Source organism: Lipotes vexillifer, unplaced genomic scaffold, assembly GCF_000442215.2.
Source record: "Lipotes vexillifer unplaced genomic scaffold, Lipotes_vexillifer_v1.1 scaffold415, whole genome shotgun sequence".
Taxonomy (NCBI): domain Eukaryota; kingdom Metazoa; phylum Chordata; class Mammalia; order Artiodactyla; family Lipotidae; genus Lipotes; species Lipotes vexillifer.
In genome coordinates, this window is record NW_006774345.1 from 3,134,105 (window position 1) to 3,147,831 (window position 13,727).

The window sequence follows — 13,727 nt, forward strand, 5'->3', positions numbered from 1 at the left end:
GCCTGCGCGTCCGGAGCCTGTGCTCCGCAAATGGGAGAGGCCACAACAGTGAGAGGCCCGCAGAACGCAAGGAAAAAAAAAAAAAAAAAAAATCTTCCAACAAACAGAAGTCCAGGACCAGATGGCTTCACAGGTGAATTCTATCAAACATTTAGAGAAGAGCTAACACCCAACCTTCTCAAACTCTTCCAAAAAATTGCAGAGGAAGGAACACTGCCAAACTCATTCTATGAGGCCACCATCACCCTGATACCAAAACCAAAGATACTACAAAAAAAGAAAATTACAGGCCAATATCACTGATGAATATAAATGCAAAAACCTTCAACAAAATACTAGGAAACAAAATCCAACAACACATTAAAAGGATCACACACCGTGATCAAGTGGGATATATCCCAGGGATGCAAGGATTCTTCAATATACGTAAATCAATCAATGTGATACACCATATTAACAAACTGAAGAAAACCATATGATCATCTCAATAGATGTAGAAAAAGCATTTGACAAAATTCAACACCCCATTTATGATAAAAACGCTCCAGAAAGTGGGCACAGAGGGAACCTACCTCAACATCATAAAGGCCATATATGACAAACCCCCAGCAAACATCATTCTCAATGGTGAAAAGCTGAAAACATTTCCTGCAAGACCAGGAACAAGACAAGGATGTCCCCTCTCACCACTATATTCAACACAGTTTTGGAAGTCCTAGCCACGGCAATCAGAGAAGAAAAAGAAATAAAAGGAATACAAATTGGAAAGGAAGAAGTAAAACTGTCACTGTTTGCAGATGACATGATACTATACATAGAGAATCCTAAAGATGCCACCAGAAAACTACTAGAGCTAATCAATGGATTTGGTAAAGTTGCAGGACACAAAATTAATGCACAGAAATCTCTTGTATTCTGATACACTAATGATGAAAAATCTGAAAGAGAAATTAAGGAAACAATCCCATTTACCACTGCAACAAAAAGAATACAACACCTAGGAATAAACCTACCTAGGGAGACAAAAGACTCATATGCAGAAGACTGTAAGACACTGATGAAAGAAATTAAAGATGATACCAACAGATGGAGAGATATACCATGTTCTTGGATTGGAAGAATCAATACTGTGAAAATGACTATACTATCCAAAGCAATCTACAGATTCAATGCAACCCCTATCAAATTACCAATGGCATTTTTTACAGAACTAGAACAAAAAATCTTAAAATTTATATGGAGACACAAAAGACCCCGAATAGCCACAGCAGTCCTGAGGGGAAAAAACAGAGCTGGAGGAATCAGACTCCCTGACTTCAGACTATACTACAAAGCTACAGTAATCAAGACAATATGGTTATGGCACAAAAACAGAAATATAGATCAATGGAACAGGATAGAAAGCCCAGAGATAAATCTGCGCACCTAGGGTCAACTAATCTATGACAAAGGATACAAGAATACACAATGGAGAAAAGACAGCCTCTTCAATAAGTGGTGCTGGGAAAACTGGACAGCTACATGTAAAAGAGTGAAATTAGAACACTCCCTAACACCATACACAAAAATAAACTCAAAATGGATTAGAGGGCTTCTCTGGTGGTGCAGTAGTTGAGAGTCCGCCTGCCGATGCAGGGGACACAGGTTCATGGCCCGGTCTGGGAGGATCCCACATGCCACGGAGTGGCTGGGCCCATGATCCATGGCCGCTGAGCCTGCGTGTCCAGAGCCTGTGCTCCACAACAGGAGAGGCCACAACAGTGAGAGGCCTGCAAAACAAAAAAAAAAAAATGGATTCGAGACCTAAATGTTAAGACCGGACACTGTAAAACTCTTAGAGGAAAACATAGGAAGAACACTCTTTGTCATAAATCACAGCAAGATCTTTTTTGATCCACTTCCTAGGGTAATGGCAATAAAAACAACAATAAACAAATGGGACCTAATGAAACTTCAAAGCTTTTGCACAGCAAAGGAAATCATAAACAAGACGCAAATAGAACCCTCAGAATGGGAGAAAATATTTGCAAACGAATCAACGGACAAAGGATTAATCTCCAAAACATATAAACAGCTCATGCAGCTCAATATGAAAGAAACAAACAACCCAACCCAAAAACGGGCAAAAGACTTAAATAGACATTTCTCCAAAGAAGACATGCAGATGGCCCAGAAGCACATGAAAAGCTGCTCAACATCACAAATTATTAGAGAAATACAAATCAAAACTACAATGAGGTATCACCGCACACCAGTTAGAATGGGCATCATCAGAAAAGCTAAAAACAAGAAATGCTGGAGAGGGTGTGGAGAAAAGGGAACCCTCTTGCACTGTTGGTGGGAATGTAAATTGATACAGCCACTATGGAGAACAGTATGGAGGTTCCTTAAAAAACTAAAAATAGAACTACCGTACGACCCAGCAATCCCACTACTGGGCATATACCCTGAGGAAACCATAATTCAACAAGAGACATGTACCAAAATGTTCATTGCAGCTCTATTTACACTGGCCAGGACATGGAAGCAACCTAAGTGTCCATCAACAGATGAATGGATAAAGAATATGTGGCACATATATACAATGGAATATTACTCAGCCATAAAAAGAAACGAAATTGAGTTATTTGTAGTGAGGTGGATGGACCTAGAGTCTGCTATACAGAGTGAAGTAAGTCAGAAAGAGAAAAACAAATACCATATGCTAACACATATATATGGAATCTAAGAAAAAAAAATGGTCATGAAGAACCTAGTGGCAAGACAGGAAGAAAGACACAGACCTACTAGAGAATGGACTTGAGGATATGGGCAGGGGGAAGGGTAAGCTGTGAAAAAATGAGAGATTGGCATGGACATATACACTACCAAACGTAAAATAGATAGGTAGTGGCAAGAAGCTGCATAGCACAGGGAGATCAGCTTGGTGCTTTGTGACCACCTGGATGGGTGGGATAGGGAGGGTGGGAGGGAGGGAGATGCAAGAGGGAAGAGATATGGGAACATATGTATATGTATAACTGATTCACTTTATTATAAAGCAGAAACTAACACAGCACTGTGAAGCAATTATACTCCAATAAAGATGTTAAAAAAACTGAGAAAAATGATTAACTTCTGTATATTAAATTTGCATTAAAACAAAACAAAAAAAAGACGCATGCACCCCAATGTTCACTGCAGCACTATTTACAATAGCTACATCATGGAAGCAACCTAAATGCCCATAGACAGATGAATGGATAAAGAAGATGTGGTACATATATACAATGGAATATTACTCAGCCATTAAAGGAACGAAACTGCGTCATTTGTAGAGACGTGCATGAATCTACAGACTGTCATACAGAGTGAGGTAAGTCAGAAAGAGAAAAACAAATATCGTATATTAACGCATATATGTGGAACCTAGAAAAATGGCACAGATGAACCGGTTTGCAGGGCAGAAACTGAGACACAGATATAGAGAAGTAATGTATGGAAACCAACAGGGGGTAAACAGTGGGGAGTGGGGATGGGGGATGTGGTGTGATGAATTGGGAGATTGGGGTTGACATATATACACTAATATCCATAAAGTGGATAACTAATAAGAACCTGCTGTATAAAAAAATAAAATAAAATTCAAAAAAAATTAAAATGATGGTTATAATTCAATAATCCCTATGATCTTATTTAGTATTAATAGTATTAATGTTCTCTGAGTCTGTGCTTTTTGTCTCAGTAACAGAGTTCAATTTCTTTCATTTTGATAGATCCACTTAACCAGGATAATAGTGCGTGGATCAGAAGGAACATGGACATTGGAAGTAGTCAGGTGTAAATCTGAATCAAGACTCTGCTATTGACTAGCTGCGTGGTCTTGTGTAATTCAGGTAACTTGTATGAGCTTCAATTTTCAAATGTGCAAAATGGAATTAAGGAGTGTCAAGATCAAATGAGAAAAATCTAAAGAGTGTATCCTGGAGCTGGTACACAATAGGCACTCCAAAATGGTAGTGAGTATAACTGGATATATGGACAGAAGCTAAGAGAAAAGGTTTGGTAGATGTCACTGAAATTTGTAATCATGGATGAGATCATCCAGGGAGAACATGCAATGTGAGGAAAATGGCTATTAGTAAAACTCTGAGAAATAAAAAATATTTAAAGAGCAGGTGCAGCAGGGAGAATCTGATAACTGAGCAGAAATGAACAAATGTGGAAGAGAATCAGGACAGAGACTTTTTATAGATGCCAGGGAAATAAAATTTAAATAAAAGCATTGACTGGATTTAGCTATGAGAGGCAATTTGTTACATGTTAGTAAAGTGACGTAGAGAGAAGTCAGAATTCTGTGGGTTGAAGGGTGACTGGAAAGAAAGAAAAAGGAGATAGTGACTATTCTGTTCCTTAACTACTGGTTTAAGGCAATTAGGACACGGTGGTTACGATGAAGCAAGAAATTACAGATTGCCTTCTATATGCATTTTACATATATTAACCTAATATAACTCACTTAAGGAAGAAGACTGTTATCTGAGTTCACTGCATATGGAAGTAGCAATGATCACCTGAAACTTTAGTCTCAATAATATTCTATTTTGCATTTGGGTCTGACTGAAAGTTTGTTATGTCTCAGGCTGTAAAATAAAATTATACAAATATGAGGAAGACCACAGGATGAGGTAGGGGTTATGTAGCTTTCCTAAACTGAATTACAGACAATGAGGAGACTGTCAATGTGAAAAACAAGAAGGTATAAAATATGACATAAAAACTAAATAAACATTTTAAATACTTAAATGTATCATACTGAATACTATAGTTAATAAGCATAAAATGCACTAACATTTTAATTCACCTTTTGTTTGATATTTTCTGCCATCCATGGGCTACCAAAATACAGAACCCCATGCTAGGAACATATAATACTCTCTCAGCAACAACAAATCCAACTGGGAAAAAAAGGTTTGATGCAGGAATAAACGGTAATGCCATTAAACAAAGTGCCTACAAAGAAAAAAAAAGACATTTTATTAAATTAAAAAATATATGCACATAAACAGTCAAATCCAAATATTTTATCATTTAATTTGGATAATGTACTGGTGGACCATTTTTAATAATACTATAATGGATACTGACTTAAACATAAAGAAGGACGCTCAAGGATGGTAACAACAAACATGAGGAGGTATGTCAGCAAGGTGGAATGAAGTCTTCTTGAATGCTAGAACTTATACCTAAGGCTCATTCAATTATCAATAAATAAAAAATATTTTTTGAAAATATATCTAAAATAAAAAACAGTAATTTTTATATATCTAACTTATGTGCTTGTGGTAAAAATAAATTGAGAGTAAAACATATTAGGTTTTAATAAAATAAAACTACAAATTGTGGGTTGATAAAATAGCCAAACATATCAGTTTTTATTATTTTACTACTATCTGTAATACTGGAAATTGATAAGGTACGTTTCAGAAAGGACAGCAGACTACTTCTATACATTACTTCAGTGTTACTTTGCATAGTATTCTGATGGGTCACATACATTTAACAGAGACTTAGTATATGTATAAAAATAAACCTGGCCCCTTTAAATCAACAGTCTTTTATTCTATAAGAATTTCTAAAATTCTAACACTGTACACTGTGTTAGGAATAAACATCACAAAATGCTTAGTCTTTTTGCCATTTTGAAAATGGGATGGCATATGGTTTCCAGATTACAAAGCCATTACAAAAGATAAGACACAAATAACTAGCACACAAATAACTTATGGAAAGAAATAAGTTGGTTGTCATTAGGACATCTGTTTCTATGGACATCTGCTTCCATATTTCATTACCCTGATCTGTTTTATAGTTACCTAATGGAATAAACTTCAGAAGTTTGAGAGTCCTCTAACAGTTTGAGAGGAAGGAATGCCTTTTTTATACTTTATTAGTAAAAATCAATGTAGAAATGTAAATACAGTGAAAAGAATACTTTCTCCATGAATCACAAATTAATAACTTGTAATAAAACAAAAGACTGAATCTGAAGAAAAGCACTACCATCAAATTGCTCAGTATCATATCGATTTATATGTCTAAAATTTTAGTGTTTTCTTTTTAATCAAAAAGGTAAAAGATTAAGAGTGCATAATTCACTTTCCACTTCCCAGAAATGCTTGATTTAAAAACAAACAGCTAACTGTGAAACAGATTTGTTTCTAAATACATGATCCTTTAAAAAATATATATTCCCTATTAATTCATGGATGCCCTAAGGCAATTTCACCGGAAAAAATTAAAAAGTTTTAAATTCAGTCAAAGATGCATCACAGACTGATGCGTAAGCTACACACAAAAGAAAAACCATCTCTCAAAAAAATCTACTGGTTTTTGAATGAATAAGAAATGTCTCAATGATTAACTTACTTAGAAGTTCTAATATGCTCTCTATTAATGTATGCCAACCAAGTTTACTGTAACGAACATAATATCCTTCTTCCAGTGATGTAAACTCTCCTTAAAAGGAAGGATGGGGGCTTCCCTAGTGGTGCAGTGGTTATGAATCTTCCTGCCAATGCAGGGGACATGGGTTCGAGCCCTGGTCCAGGAAGATCCTGCATGCCGCGGAGCAACTAAGCCTGTGCACCACAACTACTGAGCCTGTGCTCTAGAGCCCGCAAACTACTGAGCCCACGTGCCACAAGTACTGAAGCCTGCGCACCTAGAGCCCATGCTCTGCAACGAGATGCCACAACGAGAAGCCCGTGCACCACAACAAAGAGTAGCCCCTGCTCGCCGCCAACAAGAGAAAGCCCACGCACAGCAAAGAAGACCCAACACAGCCAAAAATAAAAACAAATAAATAAATTAAAAAAAAAAAAAAGGAAGGATGGCAGTGGAATAAGCCAAGAGTTTGGAGGCAAATCTGTTTCACTTCTTGTTATATAACATAAGGTAAACTATTCATATCACCTTGTGACTTCATTTTGTTATAAATAAATCGGGGATTAATAACTACTTACTAATATTGTTGAGATACATATGACATCTTATTTAATAAGTGCTTAACGTGGTATCTGGTACTTGGGATACTCCTTTGATCTATGTATCTTGTTCAGAGATCTTCAGAAAATTATCACCATTAAAAAACAGCATGTTTAGTTTTATACATATTTTCAGATTATTTTCCATTATAGGTTATTACAAGATATTGAATATAGTTTCCTGTTGTTTATCTATTTTATGTATAGTAGTTTGTATCTGTTAATCCTATACTCCTAATTTATCCCACCCTTCCCTCCCCTTTCCTTTTGGAAGCCATATGTTTGTTTTCTATGAAATTAACACAATACTGTAAATCAACTACATTTCAAATTTAAAAAAGTTTAAAAAAAGTATGCTTAGGACTATACTTAAAGCAGTTATACCTAAGGTCACAAGTGTTCCCTTTTTATACATATAAAACATAATTAATGTAATTAATTAATATGTTTATTTCATTGGCAATATCCTATTTTTCATTCAGCTTGAACTACACAAATCATTATTTTATTTGACAAAAGTCCGTGTATTTACCCACCCCTCCTTTTTTGCCTTTCTTTTAGTTAGAACCCCGGCTTTGGATGTATTCTACCACATATATGCTTCATCTTTATTTATGTGAGCAGCAAAGCACTACTAGAAAGTCCCAAAGCAAAGTAGATTAATATCATCATAAACTCATGATCAACTTCAAGTTGATCCTTAAGACTGCTGAGGATTCCTAGGTTTCTTTGGTAGGCTCACTCCCACTCTCTTTGACTATTTTGAATCTTGACTACTTTTCTCAAAATTTTGACCCATGTCACTTTCAGCAGATGACCACACTTCCAAACTTTCAGAGAAAACTAAAGCGATAAAACAAGAATTCCTTCAATTCTCTGCTACTAAACCTACCAAAATCCACATTCATGGTCATTTCCATCCTTCCTGTAACCATAAGCGGTGTCTCCATCTATCTCAGGCCAAACCTGAGCTCTATACCTCTAACCTCACTATCAATCATCTCTTCTTTCATTTATTTATCACTTTCTTATGAACTTCCTACCTATGTAAAAATGCTCTTGCCTCTCCAACCTTAAAAATCTTCTCTTCTGACAACACATCTTTAAGTTATCTTACCCAATTCATTATGCCCCTTAAGTATAAAACAAGTTCCCACACTCAGGAAAAGATTTTTGGAGCCATGGCAACAAGTAATTGGTTGTAACCTCACTTAATCAACATTTCAACTCAATGAATATGTTTTTGTAAGCCAACCCATTAGTGATATAAACATTTCAACTCAATGAATATGTTTTTGTAAGCCAACCCATTAGTGATATCTCTTTGTGTCAAAAAGAGACAGCCAACTGAGTGCTCCAATGAAAGTGATTCTACATGCCAACCAAGCAATAGTCTTCCCCCACCATCAACCCACTCCAGCCTCTGAAAGTCCATCAATTCCAGATCTCTGTGCTTCCCCCAAGCCCTACAGAAGATCAGCAGTTTATTATACTTGAAGCCCTTGCCTGACTGGCTGTCTTTCCTAAGTTAGGAAATTCAAGCTTGTCTCATCCTTTGAAATATTCAAAGTTAAATCACCCCTACAGGTTACCTACACTAGCAATCTTCACTTCCTCACTTCCTAATCAAATCACTCCACAGAAATAAATTTCATTTAAGTAACTAACATACCTAAAAGAGGTCAAATCCAACTGATCTCACTTCTCTACTTGACAGCAGCTGTTAGTGTTAACCATTCTATCTTTCTTGACACACTTTCCTACCTTTCTGTACATTTCATGTACCTCCCATTTAGGTTCATTTTCCTTTATACGGTATGTAATGTGGAAGTTTTTCAAGACCTAGATATAGGCTTCTTCTCTTTCATTCTATAAAGCCCCTTCAACTATTTATTGAGGGAAAATTAAGACCAAATACTCTAAGGCATGCATTATGTGTATGAATTAACTTCTGTACGCCTAGAACGGTGCCAGCTAGTTACCATCTCTAAGAAAAATGACAAAATCCCAGTTGAGAAAGGCTGCTCTATAACGTCTCCATAGGCCTTCTTCTCCACATCCTGGTTTCAATTACTATCTCTACGGCAATTATCAGGTTTCTCTATGCTAATCAATCACATTTTTATGTGTAGCTCAGTCTTCGCCACTGAACTCCAGGCACAAAGTGCTATTCGAAATCTCTATCATATTGTTTCATAGGTACCTCAAACTCAACAGGTCCAAAAAGAATAGTAAATATGATCTTTTTTCAAATCCTATATTCTTTCAAATCTCTCTAGAATGCAAGTTCTCTAGAAATGGGGACCCTGTATTTCCTTTTATTATCATATACTCAGTGCCTAAAATGCTACCTGGTACATAGGCTGAAAATCAAAATTTTTTATTGAATGAATAAGTGAATCTAGTGGCTGCAGCCAGAAATAATATATTTGCAAAGTACTAAAACCACTTTTTGGCATATAGTAAATGCTCAAGAAAAGTCAAAGATTATTATCTTCTTCCATAATTTAAAGTAAGAGGCAACAGAATTACTATGAGTAAGAAGTGAGGGCAGAGTTAAGAAAATTACAAAGAAACAGATCTCAGAAAAACAAGAAAAGACTTTAATCAGAGTTCTCTGAACACAGTAAGAAATACCTCAGGGAGTAATGAAAGTCTTGCTAATGAAAAATAAAGAGCTATGTATTTCTAGTTGCTTATCTTACTTGACACTCTTCTCTGTGCCAAGAAAACAAAGAAGTATATAATATGACTCATTTCTTTAAAGAGTGTATAATCTAGTTGGGTAAAGGTAAGAAATATATTTAAAAAAATGATGCTAAAAAGAATGCTTCATGATTTCAGAGTTCCCATCAAATTATGGAAATTCATAATCACTCTTTGTTTCATATGCTGAATGTGCAGCACTAGTCAAATTCTGATATATAATTCTAGGATAACCTAAAATAAGTTAATAAATTAGGATGACATGAACAAAGAAAGACAGCAGTTCTTTAAAGATGCTTTTGATGAATTAAAGGCACTCTTAATTAATAAACTGAATATAATATCACCTAAAAATTTAAGAAACTTTCTTACCATTAAAACACTCTTGGAGGAATTACCAGGGTATCTGAGACTGAATACTCCCAAAGCCCCCAAAAAGCAAAAAAAAATAAATGTGGCAAGATTTCGAATATCTAGAAATGACTCTATAAGTGGTATTGTTCCCATGGTCCAATCACAGCAGAGCTCTGAAGGATTTAACAAAAGCCAAGCATTCACAGGAAGGAGGTAGTTAAAAGTTAGCTGCCTTGTAGGAGTTGGGCTTACAGCAGCTGGGTTATCAAACCTGTATAAAGAATGAAAAGAAAAGTTATTTAAACTAAAACATTTTTTAAACACAAAGTTAATATATAACAGATATAAATAAAGTACTGAACAATAATAATAAAAGCAATATTCTACATGTAATCTTGTTAAACCGAAGACAAATATTTTTATGGATATTTCAGACTCTTGCCAAAGTTCAAACTGTCTAACCTTTATGAAATGCCTAGTTGAGAGCAATGATATTTATGAAGAACTGTTTGAAGGGCAAGCAGGTGATCTATTTTTAGTTTATTATTATGATTCAGACATGTATTCTATAATATTATGACATTCTGCAGAAGTGCTTTCATTAAATTATGACCTTCTGATTAAAAGTCATAAGAAAAGTTTTATAAGATTCATTGTTGCATGTGTTTATGAATGCTTCTGAGAACACTAACCAATGTTTTCCTACATGAGACGTTTCTTTCACCACTAAATGCTAATAAAACTTATGCTTCCTAGAAAGAATTACTGTTTTTCTTTTGTCATGAACAGAAAAAACTATATTACCTATGGGCTTTTCCTCTTTGCTTAGACTTCTAGAAAGCTAAAAACCAAATTCCCAGTAGAGAGGAGTAACTGTACCTATGTAACATTTTATTTGTGTTCTACTTAATATAAGCTTATATCCTAGTTTATATAGGCCATGATACATTAAATGTATATTTCATTAATTTAGTCTATTTTCTGCAAATTAAGTCAAATCTTTTTTTTTTAAAGTACATTTAAATGAATCATTTCAGATTTTTATTTCTTTAGGCTATGTTCTAAATTGTATTGGCTATATTAACATATAGTCCTTTAAAAACCCAGTTTCTCATTTTAAAATGAATAAGCCAATGAAAAATCAACCTCTACTACTTATTTGACTTGGTCTTCTTAAAAATATCAAATGGTTGAGAAAAAGTACACAATTTTGGAACGAATGATATTTTCTAAACTTTCATATTTGAATATATACATATATGAAAAATACTAAGTCTTGAAAGTCAGGACTTGAATTCTCAAAATAACCAACAGAACTGAATACAAAGCTTTTCCCCATAATCCACTTTCAGAGTTCATTTAAAAAAATTAACAGTTTATCTAGGATAGGTGATTTAATAATTGAACTGCAGTCAAAGAGTACATGTCAAAGCAAGTCAAATCATATTACAATCAACCTCACAGGGTAACAGAATAAAATTTATACAACACACACAAATACATACATACACACACATTTTTAAATGCTTATATTTGGAAAATATATATTTATAACATACCCCATACAGTCATCCACACACACATATACAAAACAAATATATTCACACCTATAAACCACATTTTCATACTGTAAAACTAGAGATAGAAAACAGTTGATTCAAATTCTCTGAAAGGAATGATAAACAGAACAAAAACACTGAAACTAAGGAGTGAAGAAGGAAATATAAAATATCTATCTACAGCAATTCAATTTATTTCCCATACAATCATGCTTAAATGAGCTGTTTAGTTTAGCATGGCTAGACTCAGAAATTCTGGAAGTTAAAAAGTAATTATTTTTTAAAGAAAAAATATGCTGTTAAGAAGGATAATTATTACACAATGGAATACTACTCAGCCATAAAAAAACAATGAAATAATGCCATTTGCAGCAACATGGATAGACCTCGAGATTATCATACTTAGTGAAGTAAGTCAGGCAGAGAAAGACAAGTATCACATGGTATCACTTATATGTGGAATCTAAAATAATGATACAAATGAACTTATTTATAAAACAGAAACAGACTCACAGGCATAGGAAACAAATTTATGGTTACCAAAGGGGAAAAGGTGGGAAAGGGATAAATTAATAGCCTGGGTTTAACAGATATGCACTACTATATATATTGATAAAACAGATAAACAAGGTCCCACTATATAGCATAGGGAACTATATTCAATATCTTGTAATAACCTATAATGGAAAAAAATCTAAAAAAGAATATATATATATTTATGTAAAACTGAATTACTTTGCTATACACCAGAAACTAACACATTGTAAATCAACTATACCTCAATGTAAAAAAAAAAAAAAAAGGAAAGAGAGAGAGAGAAAAAAAGGATAATTATGTGAAAATCACAAAGAATGTGTTGGGCATAAAAGAAATTATCTGAATAAAATTTATTCTAACCAGGGCCAGAAATGAACTATCATGGACAGCAACATGAACAATATTTTGGGCTTTTGTTTTAAAAAAAAGTTCTTGCATGTAATGTCAGTCACTTAAAACTGAATAGGGAACTAGTCTAAGTTTCCTCTTAAACGTTAGATAAGTAAGGTGAAATGGAATAATGCTAATCTTAGAGCAGGGAAAAAACGATATGAATACTGTTAAAATTCAGTAAAAATTTTGCTTCTAGCCTTAAACAACTAAAAAATAGACAATATATATAAAACTTCTGTTTTTTTGCGGTACGCGGGCCTCTCACTGTTGTGGCCTCTCCCGTTGCGGAGCACAGGCTCCGGACGCGCAGGCTGAGCGGCCAAGGCTCACGGGCCCAGCCGCTCCGCGGCATGTGGGATCTTCCCGGAGCGGGGCACGAACCCGCGTCCCCTGCATCGGCAGGCGGACTCTCAACCACTGCGCCACCAGGGAAGCCCTAAAACTTCTTTTAACATACTGAGTATCAGGCAAAGAAGGACAATGCCTGATAGGAAAAAAAGAAATGAGGGGAGCCCTACCTGGAGAGATTAGTACCTCGATAGAGTTTTTAGTCTGCGCAGCAAGAGAGAACCTGAGTGGAATCCACTTGGATCTCTGAATTGAGAAGATAGAGGTGGGAGCCCTAGAAGTCCAGGGGGTTAGAATTAGTGGGCAGAATATCAGAGAGAAGAAAGCTGCTGAGAGAGAACTCAGATCTGTAGAGGATCTCTCTCCAGTTTCCAGTACTAATGAGAACTGATCAGCACACATATTTGGGGAAATACCTAGGGACAGTGTAGTGGGTTGATTCATGTCTCCCCAAAGTTCATGTCTATCAAAAACCTCAGAATGTGACTTTATTTGGAAGTAGGGTCTTTGCCAATGTAATTACAGTTAAGGTGAGGTCATACTGGATGAGGGTGGGCCCACTATTCAATGACTGAGGTCCCTATACAAAGAAGAGAAAATACAGAGAAACAAACATGGAAGAAGGCCAGGTAAAGATGGAGCAGATTACAGTGATGCAGCAACATTCCAAGGAATGTCAATACCAGAAGCTAGGAAAGAGGCACAGAAAAGATTCTTTCCCAGGGCCTTCAGAAGGAACCAACTATGCCTGACACCTTGATTTTGGACTCTGGCCTCCAGCACTGTGAGAGAATAAATTCCTGCT

General features: G+C 35.4%; 1 protein-coding gene across 1 annotated transcript in view; it reads right to left on the bottom strand.

Annotated features, from left to right (window-relative positions):
• Window positions 1-13,727, bottom strand: part of TMTC3 (transmembrane O-mannosyltransferase targeting cadherins 3) — a 48,244-nt gene that overhangs the window by 21,556 nt on the left and 12,961 nt on the right. Inside the window, exons 6-7 of the mRNA XM_007449119.1 lie at window positions 10,104-10,356; window positions 4,844-4,992 (exon numbers count right to left, since the gene is read on the bottom strand). Coding sequence (XP_007449181.1) covers window positions 4,844-4,992; window positions 10,104-10,356 — 402 coding nt within the window. The remainder of the gene's footprint in view (window positions 1-4,843; window positions 4,993-10,103; window positions 10,357-13,727) is intronic.